Source organism: Pseudorasbora parva, chromosome 4 (genome assembly GCF_024679245.1).
Source record: "Pseudorasbora parva isolate DD20220531a chromosome 4, ASM2467924v1, whole genome shotgun sequence".
Lineage (NCBI taxonomy): Eukaryota > Metazoa > Chordata > Actinopteri > Cypriniformes > Gobionidae > Pseudorasbora > Pseudorasbora parva.
In genome coordinates this window covers 39,047,674-39,061,869 of record NC_090175.1, presented here as the reverse complement: position 1 = coordinate 39,061,869, position 14,196 = coordinate 39,047,674, and the positions used below count along the sequence as shown (strand labels likewise).

The 14,196-nt window shown below is 38.5% G+C and overlaps 1 protein-coding gene across 3 annotated transcripts in view; it reads right to left on the bottom strand.

Annotated features, from left to right (window-relative positions):
• prom1b (prominin 1 b) overlaps nucleotides 1-10,214 on the bottom strand; it is a 50,871-nt gene extending 40,657 nt beyond the window's left edge. For all 3 annotated transcript variants that reach the window (XM_067441717.1, XM_067441718.1, XM_067441719.1), the window contains exon 1: nucleotides 9,665-10,214. In XM_067441717.1, coding sequence (XP_067297818.1) covers nucleotides 9,665-9,896 — 232 coding nt within the window. In that variant the 5' untranslated portion in view covers nucleotides 9,897-10,214. The remainder of the gene's footprint in view (nucleotides 1-9,664) is intronic.
• Nucleotides 10,215-14,196: the final 3,982 nt, after the last annotated feature.

Genomic DNA, 14,196 nt, shown 5'->3' with positions numbered 1-14,196 from the left:
GGATGACTTGAGGGTAAATTATGGTGTAATTTTCATGTTTGGGTGAACTATCCCTTTAACTAAACATAGCCATCTCTTTCAGGTTAGGGTCCCTCACACAAAATTAAATGCATTTCTGTGAACCTCATACATCTCCAGAAAACTTTCTGGATTTGTGTTTTCTTTAAGACAGTTATCAAAACATTTTACACAATAAATAAATAAACAGCCATGTGTCCAAAGATATTGATTTGATAACTATACTAAATAATATCTTAGTGAAAATATAGGAATGAAGTTTAGGTTCAAAGTTTAGCAAACACCCAATACTCTTTCTTGCATGTATAAGCACACACACAAACACAAAGAGAACCTCTAAAATCATGTATCTAATGATACAATGAATGAGTGAATGTGAATGATATAACAGTGTTCTTTATGAAGCGTCTCCTTCCCTAGTCGTGAACAGTGCACTGTAAAGCTCACGCACGTACGTAAACAAACACTTAACCCTAAAACACCTTTGCATAAAAGGATAAGCTTCTTTACAGTTGTACTAAATTTAGCAGGTATTTTTTTCTGGCATGACACCTTATAGGGAGATCAACAGAACATGATCCAAAATATAACGCCACAGCCAAGACTGCTTTAAAACCCTAACAGCACTGCAGGTCACTGATACCTGCCCAGAGAAAACTATAACATTATTACAAAGCATAATTCACTCCGTTATTTACTGAATTGACCCAATAGGAATTTTCTGATAGTTTAAGTTAAGTGCTGCCTTAAATTTTTAAATACAATAAACTTGGATGTTTAAGTAATTTTAATATTAAACTGACTTTTAGTTATATCTTGTATAACTGCTACACTGTGTGATATTCTCCCCCATCTATTTGTGAAAAGGTATATGACCATCCAGGGAATAATAGTTTCTGTTCCTCTCAATTCTGATTTTGTTTTAACTCCTAAGGTGGCCGATTTAAAACGCAAAAAGTGACAGTGTTAAAACGCGAAAGGCGACGATTGAATTTATGGGTATGTCCCTCTTTGGCTAATTTACTTTCAAGATGGAGGGGCAACATGGCGACCAGCATTCAAACCCCTCACCCGTGGGTATTTTCAATGGCATATCATAAACTTACTAGAATACTTTATAACTTGAAGGAAGTAAATATACATTAATGAGCACATATTTTTGAAAGAACTAAGTGTTTTTAGCTAAGAATAAACTAAAAAAGTTACACAGTGTAGCTTTAAAGCAGTGTAAAAGCATATGTTGTCATGAGTTATTGATCATATCATTTTTACAGTGTACAAACAAAAGCATTATGTGCAGAGCTGGCTGGATTTATGAGTTGACTTGCAGCAGTGAAGAACTGCTTACTTAGAAACAGGAAGTCTGACCAGCCATGTTTGTTTATGTGATTTTTATTTATTTTTTAAGGGTGGGCAAGACTAAACTGAAAGACCCAGCAGTCTATGTAAAGTGCTGTAGATACAATATATTATAGATACAAGACATATAATATTTTATCTTTAAAGGTTTGGGGGTCAATAAGATTTTGTTTTGTTGTTTGTTTGTTTGTTCTTCATTTAGTTTTTTGTCTAGGAAGGAAATCAATACTTTTATTTAGCAAGGATTCATTAAATTGATCAAAAGTGACTACAGATGTTAAATAATAATAATAATAAATAATAATTCATTACATTTATATAGCGCTTTTCTAGGCACTCAAAGCGCTTTATATAGAAGGGGAAATCTCCTCAACCACCATCAATGTTCAACATCCACCTGGATGATGCGACGGCAGCTATATTGCGCCAGAACGCTCACCAAACACCAGCTGATTGGTTGAGAGGAGACCGAGTGATGAAGCCAATCAGTGTATGGGGATTATTGGGAGGCCATGATGGACAGGGGTCAATGGGCAAATATGGGATTTTTAACAACCACAGAGAGTCAGGACCTCGGTTTAACGTCTCATCCGAAGGACGGTGCTCTTTGACAGTATAGTTTCCCCATCACTATACTGGGGTGTTAGGACCCACACAGACCACAGGGTGAGCGCACCCTGCTGGCCTCACTAACGCCTCTACCAGCAGCAACCTAGGTTTCCCAGTTGGTCTCCCATCCAGGTACTGACCAGGCTCAGCCCTGCTTAGCTTCAGCTGGAAACCAGTCTTAAGCTACAGGGTGATATGGCTGCTGGACTTAAAGCTACACTGCGATATTTTCCCCCATCTAGCGGTGAAAAGGTATATGACCATCCAGTGAATAATAGTTTCTGTTCCTCTTAATTCTGATTTCGTTTTAACTCCTACGGTGGCCGATTTAGTCCAAGATTAACATGGCAATCCCCCTTTTCACATTCGACACGGTGCCATCGAGTGTTTAAAAGTTTTATATTCCAACATCTACTTGCTTTTTAACTTTGTATTAATCAAAAATGTGAACAAAGCAGAATATCTTTACCTCAAACTTTGCATGTGTCTATAAGAGAGAGTGAGAGAACAAAGGGGAAAAAAGTGTATCACTGGTTATAATGGCATATGGTTAATCCTCTTACTGTGGTCTTTCAGTTGCGCGGTTAAGTGGTTCCTCTCCCTCGCTAATGCTTTCTTTCCCCTTTTCTCCCTTATTCTACCAAACCCTATTTCTCACTTATTTAATCCTCACTCCCCTTTTCATGAACTCTCACTTCATAGCTCCTACCGTCCTTTTCTCACAGATACAACAAGCTACTCAAAAGCATTGAACAAATGAAGCACATATTCAATGTTTATGACTAGTACTGTGGTCCTCTCTGACATCAGTACTTTGTGTTATATTAGCACAATGTCAAATACAGATAAACACTGACTTAACCATTGACTAGTGTAGTCACCTTCATCTATATAGCGCTTTTTACAATATAGATTGCTTTAAAGCTGATTTACAGGAAAATAATAATGTAAGAGAGATTGTTTTGTCTGTACAATAGCTCAAGAAGTAATGTACGTTTTTGATTGGTAAATTTCTGTTGTAAAAAATCATTAGTTATAATTTACTTTAGGGCCACGTATACTTTCGATACATTTTCAACCAAATTGGAAAACTCTCAATGCGTTCTGGCCGCTCATCCGCACGGGGAACAGCACCAGACGGCTAGACAACACAAACACCAAAACAGGTTTTGAAATGATTTATCATCTTGTGTAAACTTAAAAAACAAACAAACAAAAAAACACGTGAATCTGTGAGAACAGAGACGGCATTCACGTAACCATTGCACGTTTATGGCAAGCACGTTTGAATATGTATGTGTGCAGGAGAATAGTTTTTCCTTAACAAAATAACCACCAAATTACTTTTCTGGCATGCATCATACAACGTTTTCAAAATAGTAGTACTTCACACACAGACAATGCCAGTATAAGTGGGTCATATCTGGGTGGTTATTTCCCTGTCCTTCAATTACAGTGCAGATTTTTAAATCCAGTGATCATCAGTAATATTAAGCTTTATCTGGTCTGAGACGGAGGGAGTCCCCGGATTAAACCTCAGCCTCAGACTGTATTCACATCCATCTATTCTTTCATCTGTCCATTCCTCAGATACAGTATCATAAATGTGGTATAAGATTAAACTGTATTATGTCTGTTCATCATAAATCCACCAACTGATTTACAGACAAAATGCCCCAACTGTGTTCAAGCATGTGAGCTGTGACTTATCTGAAAAATGAGTTGCAGACAGAGAGAATGGAGAAATATAGTGCTCTTTAACCTGAACCATGTGCTCAATGTTACTGCTGTTTATTCCAGTAATCCAGCCTCAGTTCTATATCAGATGTAGGCCTACCTTTCTATAATCAGGAGTTATAAATCTGCATGCAAAGAAACTGCGGAAGGATCTGTTAGTGGCTTGTGTTTGATCTATTTATGTCTGTAAATCCACACCTGCACCTTACAGGTTAAAAACAGCATCCCATTTCTTAAAATGTGCTATTTTTAAGAAAGCAGTGGTTTAAAATCAGAAATGCTACAAAATGGTTATTTTGGGGTTCTTTGACGGTTGTTCACTTGGATGTTTTGTCAGGAGCAGGCATTCGCTTTGCATGTACCTTAGGAACATATGGCACTCGGATTATCAGCTTACCTGATTGGGCAGGTGACTCATAGAGCAGATTGGCTAATTGGTTAGGCTGCAGGGACTTAACCATGCAATCCTATTCTACTCTAAAAACACACATACACACACACAAGCGCTCCTCAGTGTTCAACATGCTGACCTCATGCTGAAATCCACCTGGCAACAGCCTGACCTTATACTATAATTATAAAAAATTAGCAAATGTGATAAAAGTTCATTATTTTCCATAATGTAATGATAAAAATTAAACTTTCATATATTTTAGATTCATTGCACACCAACTGAAATATTTCAGGTCTTTTATTGTTTTAATACTGATGATTTTGGCATACAGCTCATGAAAACCCCAAATTCCTGTCTCAAAAAATTAGCATATTTCATCCGACCAATAAAAGAAAAATGTTTTTAATACCAAAAAAGTCAACCTTCAAATAATTATGTTCAGTTATGCACTCAATACTTGGTCGGGAATCCTTTTGCAGAAATGACTGCTTCAATGCGGCGTGGCATGGAGGCAATCAGCCTGTGGCACTGCTGAGGTGTTATGGAGGCCCAGGATGCTTCGATAGCGGCCTTAAGCTCATCCAGAGTGTTGGGTCTTGCGTCTCTCAACTTTCTCTTCACAATATCCCACAGTTTCTCTATGGGGTTCAGGTCAGGAGAGTTGGCAGGCCAATTGAGCACAGTAATACCATGGTCAGTAAACCATTTACCAGTGGTTTTGGCACTGTGAGCAGGTGCCAGGTCGTGCTGAAAAACGAAATCTCCATAAAGCTTTTCCGCAGATGGAAGCTTGAAGTGCTCCAAAAATCTCCTGATAGCTAGCTGCATTGACCCTGCCCTTGATAAAACACAGTGGACCAACACCAGCAGCTGACATGGCATCCCAGACCATCACTGACGTGGGTACTTGACACTGGACTTCAGGGATTTTGGCATTTCCTTCTCCACAGTCTTCCTCCAGACTCTGGCACCTTGATTTCCGAATGACATGCAAAATTTGAGCAACAGTCCAGTGCTGTTTCTCTGTAGCCCAGGTCAGGCGCTTCTGCCGCTGTTTCTGGTTCAAAAGTGGCTTGACCTGGGGAATGCGGCACCTGTAGCCCATTTCCTGCACACGCCTGTGCACGGTGGCTCTGAATGTTTCTACTCCAGACTCAGTCCACTGCTTCCGCAGGTCCCCCAAGGTCCGGAATCGGTCCTTCTCCACAATCATGCTCAGGGTCCGGTCACCTCTTCTCGTTGTGCAGCGTTTTTTGCCACACTTTTTCCTTCCCACAGACTTCCCACTGAGGTGCCTTAAAACAGCACTCATGGGAACAGGCTATTCGTTCAGAAATTTCTTTCTGTGTCTTGAGGGTGTCAATGATGGCCTTCTGGACAGGGTCGGGTCGGCAGTCTTACCCATGATTGCGGTTTTGAGTAATGAACCAGGCTGGGAGTTTTGAAAAGCCTCAGGAATCTTTTGAAGGTGTTTAGAGTTAATTAGTTGATTCAGATGATTAGGTTAATAGCTCGTTTAGAGAACTTTTTCATGATATGCTAATTTTTTTAGCTGTATGCCAAAATCATCAGTATTAAAACAATAAAAGACCTGAAATATTTCAGTTGGTGTGCAATGAATCTAAAATATATGAAAGTTTAATTTGTATCATTACATTATGGAAAATAATGAACTTTTATCACATATGCTAATTTTTTGAAAAGGACCTGTATATACTAAACATTACTGCCCAAGAAAAAACACAGTTCATTGAAGCCAATAGTGGGACATGTTGTCACATGATATGGGATAAGTTGTCACAGTGAAACCTGTCATTAAACAGTCTATAGGCTTTCAAACACTAAGAGAATTGCACAAAACAATTGTAATTATAATTATTATTTCTAATATGTACAGAGACAGCTAACCCAGGTGTCACAGACTCCCATTCTCCAGCTTACAACAGTACATTAACTAACCACTGCAAATCTAATGTATCATTTCCAAGTCAACGTATAGGTTCTGCAAGTTCAGAAAAAAAACAATGATGATTATGATTCATGCAGATGCAGATCACTGAGTGCATCCAGACATAACAATAAACATCATACATGGCAAGCTGTTTTAACATTTATTCCTCACTTGTATTAGTTATTTTGTTACACTGTAAAAAGACAAAAAATATTTCAAATGTTTATTTGTTCTTTTAATTTTGATGATTATAACTGCCAAGTAAGGACAATCTCAAATTCAGTATCTCAGAAAACTATAATATTGTGAAAAAATGTTCAATATTGAAGAGACCTAGTGCCACACTCTATTCAGCTAATTAACTCAAAACATCTGCAAATGCCTTTAAATGGTCTCTCAGTCTAGTTCTGTAGGCTACACACAGGGAAGACTGCTAACTTGACAGTTGTCCAAAAGACGACAATTGACACCCTGCACAAGGAGGGCAAGACACAAAAGATCACTGCAAAAGAGGCTGGCTGTTCACAGAGCTCTGTGTCAAAGCACATTAATAGAGAGGCAAAGGGAATGAAAAGATGTGGTAGAAAATAAGTGTACAAGCAATAGAGATAACCGCACCCTGGAAAGAATTGTGAAACCAAACCCATTCAAAAATGTGGGGGAGATTCACAAAGAGTGGACTGCAGCTGGAGTCAGTGCTTCAAGAACCACTACGCACAGATGTATGCAAGACATGGATTTCAGCTGTCGCATTCATTGTGTCAAGCCACTCTTGAACAACAGACAGCGTCAGAAGCGGCTCGCCTGGGCTAAAGACAAAAAGGATTGGACTGGACAGGGTCCTAGAGTCTGAAGGAAGAGAGGAGAGGCACACAATCCACGTTGCTTTAGGTCCAGTGTAAAGTTTATACAGTCAGTGGTAGTTTGGGGGGTCATGTCATCTGCTGGTGTTGGTCCACTGTGTTTTCTGAGGTCCAAGATCAGCACAGCCGTATACCAGGAAGTTTTAGAGCACTTCATGCTTCCTGCTGCTGACCAACTTTGCAGATTTCATTTTCCAACAGGACTTGGCACCTGCACACAGTGCCAAAGCAACCAGTAACTGATTTAAGGACCATTGTATCCCTGTTCTAGCCTGACGTGGTCATACTCAATTCTAGTCAGAATATGAGTCTGATACTGCTCCATTGTGCTGGTATTATGGGGCGTGTTTCAACCGAACCAGGAAAGACATCAATTGGATAGACCTACAACCAATCAGAGCAACGAAGCGACGCATTACGTTAGTTGTCAAATGTCGAAAGAACTAAACAGCACTGTGTTGCCAAGTCCATGTTTTTTTCTGCGGGTTGTTTTCCATGTCCGTGGGTTGAAGCGACTATTATGTGATACAGACGCATGAATGCGAATTTTAGCAGGCAACCTTGTATAACTTCGCAACCCTGTCTGTACGCACACTGAAATAAACGATCTTTGCCGGTGTTGTAAAAAAAGAAAAGAATTTAAGGATACACAGTTACTTACCAGCATGATCATCATTTCTGAGAGAAATTGTGAAGGTGAATGCAGATACAAACAAGCTCTCCGTTTAGGATTTAAACAAATATAATCCAAGCACCTTTGATGACATGCATGGTTATGTTTATCATCTGTCCATCATCGTCTAAAGCCCGCCCTTATGATTTCATTGGTCCGAACTGTTTCTGTTCAGGCATAATCACTCCCTTTATGGATGAAGTCCAGACCGAACTGCCCGTCCTCAAATGTCGTCTGACCTTAACCCCATAGAAAATCTATGGGGTATTGTAAAGAGAAAGAGGATGACATGCTAGACGCAACAATGCCGAAGAGCTGAAGACCATTTAGAGCATCCTGGGCTCATAACACATGAGCAGTGCCACAGTGCTGATCGACTCCATGCCACGCCGCATTGCTGCAGTAATTAAGGCAAAAGGAACGCCAAGTACTGCTGTACATGCTCATACTTTTAAGTTGGCCATTAAATAAAATAAATGAGCATTTGAAATATATCAGTCTGTGTAATGAATGAAAATAATATACAAGTTTCACTTTTTGAATGGAATTAGTGAAATAAATCAACTTTTTGATTATATGACCAGCATCTGTATATTGCTAAAAGTACACGATATATCATTTCAATAGAAAAAATATACCAGGATAACCTAGCTTCTCTTGAGACTCGCCTGCTTCATAGCGGTTTTCTCCATGTTGGTGAGCCTATTACCCCTGGCCCTTGTGTGCGGTAAAAGGCACATCTTGTCATCACAATTTTTAAACACACAACCAACTTTTATGATTTATTTTTTACACAAAATATGTTGCTTTATCAGTGTTAAATAAAAACTTTTTTTTCTGCAATCATATATGGGAGTAGTGAAGAGCAAATTTCCAAAAATGAGAATACTGTCATTAACTACTCACCCTCACGTCGTTCGACACCCATAAGACCCATTTCAAAATACAGCTTTAAGAATCAGCGTATCGATTCATGATTTTGATCGCATGTCAAAAAGCCAAACCACTGAAATCGCATGACTTTGGCAAGCCGAAACACTGATTCGATACATTGATTCACTCAGAAGCTTCAGGAAGCAGTGTTTTGAAATCGGCCATCACTATAAGTCGTTATTTTATTTTTGCACACAAAAACTATTCTCATCGCTTCATAACATTATTGAAGAACCACTGTAGTGAGATTGACTTTTTAACGATGTCTTTAGTACCTTTTTATGGGTCTCGAGAAAGAGAGAGAGGAAATGTCATTGCTGCCAATGGAGGCCAAAAATATCTTAATTTGTGTTTCTGAAGATGAACGCAGGTCTTACGGGTCTGGAACGGCATGAGGGTGAGTAAATAATGACATTTTTTGGGGGGTAAAATAACCCTTTAAGATGTGCCTCTAGCCACGTTATACACTACAGCATTAGTTTATGCATAATTTGTGACATGTGAAGGCCAAGTAGCCTCAGGTAACTCATACTCGGAATTTGTCGTCTGCATTTAACTCATTCAAGTTAGAGCACACATTAGGAGTAGTAGGCTAAGTAGTGAACACACACTGAAAACAAGGGCACATAGATCTGGAGAAGTGGGCAGCCATTTTGCTGTGGCACCCAAAGAGCGATTGGGGTTTAGGTTCCTTGCTCAAAGGCACCTCAGTCATTTCCTGGCAGTATTGACAATCAAATCTGGAACATTCGTGTTACCAGACTCTAACCATTAGGGCATGACTGCCCAAGTATGACTAACCCTAAACCAAACCTTAACATTAAACCTACACTAAGTACATGTTGTTAATTAATATTACTCAGTACTAATTTGTGTAATTATTATACTGTAACAAGGATTCCTTGTTACACCAAAGATAGTTGCGTTTAAGGAAAGAGTGTGAAACGGCTTGCCACACGATGCCTAAGACTTTTCTATCAAACTAAGGCAGGCACTTGCAATATTAATTGATGAAAAGTCAATAGCACACTTTTGTAAGTAGCCTATATACCAAAGCATGTGAATCTGATACACGCACTAGAATGAGGAAAACTTTTGCGCGTTCTCAAAGCCGGTGTGCATCTCACCTTTGGGGAAAGGGTTGGGTTGAACCACGTACAGAAACGCGTGGACCATGTGGAAAAGAACACCGATGGGACCCGGTTCATAATACGCGTGCGTTTCGTACACCACCGACGGCACGAAGCCAAAGTCCAATGGCGCTCTGAACATCGAATCATGGTGCTCGTCCCGGGCTTCGCTGCTCGTGAGACCCCAGCACATCACCAGCACGAGCCCTGCTTTCCAACACATGTCCATTAGTCCTTTTCGCGGGTTGACTTGGTGAATAACGGGAGGGAAAGTGAAGGGAAGGACAGATTAAGTGAGAGAAAAGTATATTTGTTTGAAATGTTCTCTAGTCCTCGACATTAAAAAATTAAAAATAGAAAAAAAAATAACCCAAGATGCATAAAAAAGAAAAAGAAAATCAATAATGGAAAAAAATAACAAAAATATTCCAACTTGTCCGTTTATTCCCAGTTTCCTTCTGATGGCATCATGGTAAACATCCCTACGGTCTAGATAGCTCAGGATGAGCTGAGTGTTTGTCTGACCTGCGCGCCTCCCGCTGCGCGCTCCACTTCTGTCTGATGGCCGGCGGACTGTCTGTGCACGCGCACTGGAGATGGCTGTCTTTTAGCAACTACGGTGTCTTCTCTAAAATTGTTCACAGCATAATAAGGCCCAACAACATTACAGGCAATAATGTCAATAAATGAACCATGTGCCACAGGGGGATTTTTATTAAAAATAACAGATTTCAGCTTTTGTCTTTTTGTAGCTAAATATAAAGATAACAAAACTAATTGATTAATTAGCCTAATTCATTCATTCATTCATTCATTCATTCATTCATATACAGTGTAGTCTTGAATTCTTTTAGGCTGTATCGGAATGACATAGGCTACTGTAATTTGTTGACAGTCCAAAATCCTGTCTCTTGGAATAATAGCTTCAATATACCGATTTGTATTGTCGTGTGCAATTTTAATCATTCTCCTCAAAGTCGTAACCATAGTTTACATCTGAAAATACTGACAGAATACGTGCAAACATTTTGACATCTTGTTTGCGAACAATGACACAAGGACTGATATGTTCATTTAGCCTAAAACGTATTTTTGACAGATGAACTAACAATTTTGAGCAAGTAGGCTACAGGCTTTTGAAGGTTCATTGTGTGCACTGTAAAAAAAATATTGTTGGTTTAACTTAAAAAAGTAAGTAACCTGGTTGCCTTAAAATTTTGAGTTTATTGAAATTAAAATTTGAGTTGATACAATGAAGGAAATTGGTTTAATAAATAGAAACTCAAAATATTGTATCTGAACCACATAAAAAATTGATAAATCATAAAAATAGCCCTATTTGTATTATACTGCATCAACACAAATAAAACACACACAATTACCCAAAAATGCTTACAAAATATTTTAATACTATTTAAAGGTTGTCGATTCTCAAAAAAGTTCATTGTATTAACTCAAATTTTTAATTTCAATGAACTCAAAATTTTAAGGCAACCTTATTTTTTTATTTTTACAGTGTGGTGCTGTTACATTAATCGTTTCAACTTATCTACTCGTTTGCTAATGGAATCTACAACTGCGACTGAGCAACACTGTAGGCTAATTGTTAGACCTACTGTGATTATCAGACTCTTTTCATAGTCTACTGATTTTTAATGCCTACGAACAGTCAAAGAATGACCATGACTGTTATGATAACTGAGGTCACAACTTCAGAGCCGTGAAAAGTTTAACTACCAGTAATTTTCGCATAAATACATGGTCCTATTACCTTAACAGAGAGTCAAAAAGTTAAATGTGTTGAAAGGCAGCAACTCCAGACTCTGCCAAGACACTAGCTGACAGTTCTCTTCCCTGAAATGTCCCACAGCTACATTTGGAACAGCTGAAAAGCCTCTGTGCGGCTGTGTGTGCATGGACATGAATACCAACAAATAGAACAGAGAGTGAAAAGAAGAAGAAGAAAAAAAGACAGAGAAAGAGGCCACAATTTGTATTATGTCAGACATCACAACCAAATTTGATGTGAATTCACACACAAACAGTATCTTTGTGAGGACTCTCCATTGGCATAATGTTTTTATACTGTACAACCTGTATATTCTATCCCCTTATAGCCCTACCCCTACTCATCACATAAAACTTTTTGCATTTTAATATAAAAAAATAAAATAAAATAAAAATTATTCTGTATGATTTATGCTTGTTTCCTCAATTTAGGTCTCCACAGTGATATGAGTTCCCATGAGTGTGTGCTTTCAGGTTCAGACTCATAAACACAACTGTTTTATTGTCTTTAAACAATAATATCTCTTATAATAAAAAAAAGATTATTTTAATATTTTATAGGCCCATGCTCTGAGACGAGGCTCTCAAAATTCAACTAAGGTTGACAGTCACATGAATTCTTAATTGGAACTGGCATATTTTATTTACCACACAGTGAAGTCCAAAAGTCATGAATCTCATCTTAACTTGGATATAAACAACATTTTATTATTAAAAATGAAAGAATAAAATATACAAATGCATAACAACAGTTTACACGACAATGTGCAAGGCGTATGTGCAAAAGAGGCGTACAGATAATAAATAAGACATTTTTAAATATCTGAAGAAACATTGTTATGTAAGATTTAAAAATATGTTTAAGATGCTGTATTTCAAATAAGATGATGCACTGTATTTTTAAAGATTTTTAAAGACAGCCTAAATTTTGGAGATTTCTAATCCAGTTTTAAATACTTATCCTCAAGTATTCATTATTTCTGTGATCTAATTTTACACACATTCCAAGTCAAAATCTCAATCGGTTTACTGTTCAGATCTCTATGGTTTTAGCACAGATCAGTTTAGCGTTTCATAATCTTTAGGTGACTATTTTTGGCTTGGGGTTGGAGAGGTTGGATTTAATCCAGTCCTTGACTACTACATCACCTTTTGCTTTTGCCGCCACTATTTAGTGGACAGCTGTTGGAAAACAATATTTATTATAAATTTTAAAAAGATGCCATTGCTTTTTACGAGACATACAGTGAAAAGGGTTCAGGAGAATATTCATTTGGTTTTACAGCTCCAGGTGTCAGTGGGGATTTCCATTATAATAACGAAAGCTTTGATGAGAAAGTAGACTGTTGGTATGAGTGGCTGTGCAAACAGACACCTAATTAAAATAGAAAAAACTTCATGAGGTCAGGTGTGTGTAGACCTTCATGTGTGTTTGAGTGATTAAGCTTTTGTGCAGCATGAAAGGAATTCAATTTCCACTTTAAAAATAAATACAAAAAATAATTCTATACATCAATCAGGCATAAAACTATGACCAGGTGAAGTGAATAACACTGATTATCTCTTCATCACGGCACCTGCTAGTGGGTGGGATATATATTAGCAGCAAGTAAAGATGTTGGCAATGACTTGTAAGGCAGCGTTTGCACACCAAAGCACCTTATAAAAGTGATTTTAGACAGACTTCTGAGGCAGGGTAACAGTTTCACGAGAACTAAACAAATATTATTCTAACTAAATAACGAGATTATTCTAACTAAATAACGAGAACTAAATAATATTATAAAAAATATATATTCTAGCTAGAAATCACATCAGAAGTGGAAAATGCTATTCAGAAACCTACATTTACACACAAACTGACCAGCAACTCAAACTTTCAGATGTCATCTTTCTTTTTCTAGCTCAACGAACACATACGATAGTGTGAAGTAAAGCTAACATTGGATTCGGACGTTATGCCTTGATGCCTTCCTCCCTTGGCCACCCACTTCGAATGTTATCACTCGATTGAATGGGCGTTATTAGTGGTTATTTTCAGCCTTTGTCCTCTTAAGTTTTTGTGTTAGAAGCAGGAAAAAAATAGACAAGCAAAAGGATTTGAGAGAGTTTGATAAGGATGGCTAGACGACTGGGTCAGAGCATCTCCAAAACTGCAGCTCTTGTGGGGTGTTCTCTTTCTGCAGTGGTCAGTATCTATCGAAAGTGTGGCAAGATGTGTGTGCGTCGCCGCTTACCTGTGGAACGACACCAGGATGCATTATGGAGGCCAGCCGGCAAAGGCAGTGTGATGCTTTGCCTTTGGGTAATGTTCTGCTGGGAAACCTTGGGTCTTTCCATCCTTGCGGATATTACTTTGACACATACCACTCACCTAAGCATTTTTACAGACCATGTACACCCAGAACGGGTGTAGGGGTACACCTAAAACTGTACCATGTACACCCAAACTGTATTGAAGGAGGTTTGAGGTGTTGACTTGGCTTCCAAATTCCCCAGATCTCAATCCAATCAGTCGTCTGTGGGATGTGCTGAACAAACAAGTCTTATCCATGGACGCTCCATTGTGCAACTTACAGGACTTAAAGGATCTGCTGCTAACATCTTGGTGCCAAATACCACAGCACACCTTCAGAGGTCTAGTCAGGGGTGTTTTTGCAGCAAAAGGACCAACACAATATTAGGTCATGATGTTATGTCTGGTCAGTATTCTCTCTCTCTCTCTCTCTCTCTCTCTCTCT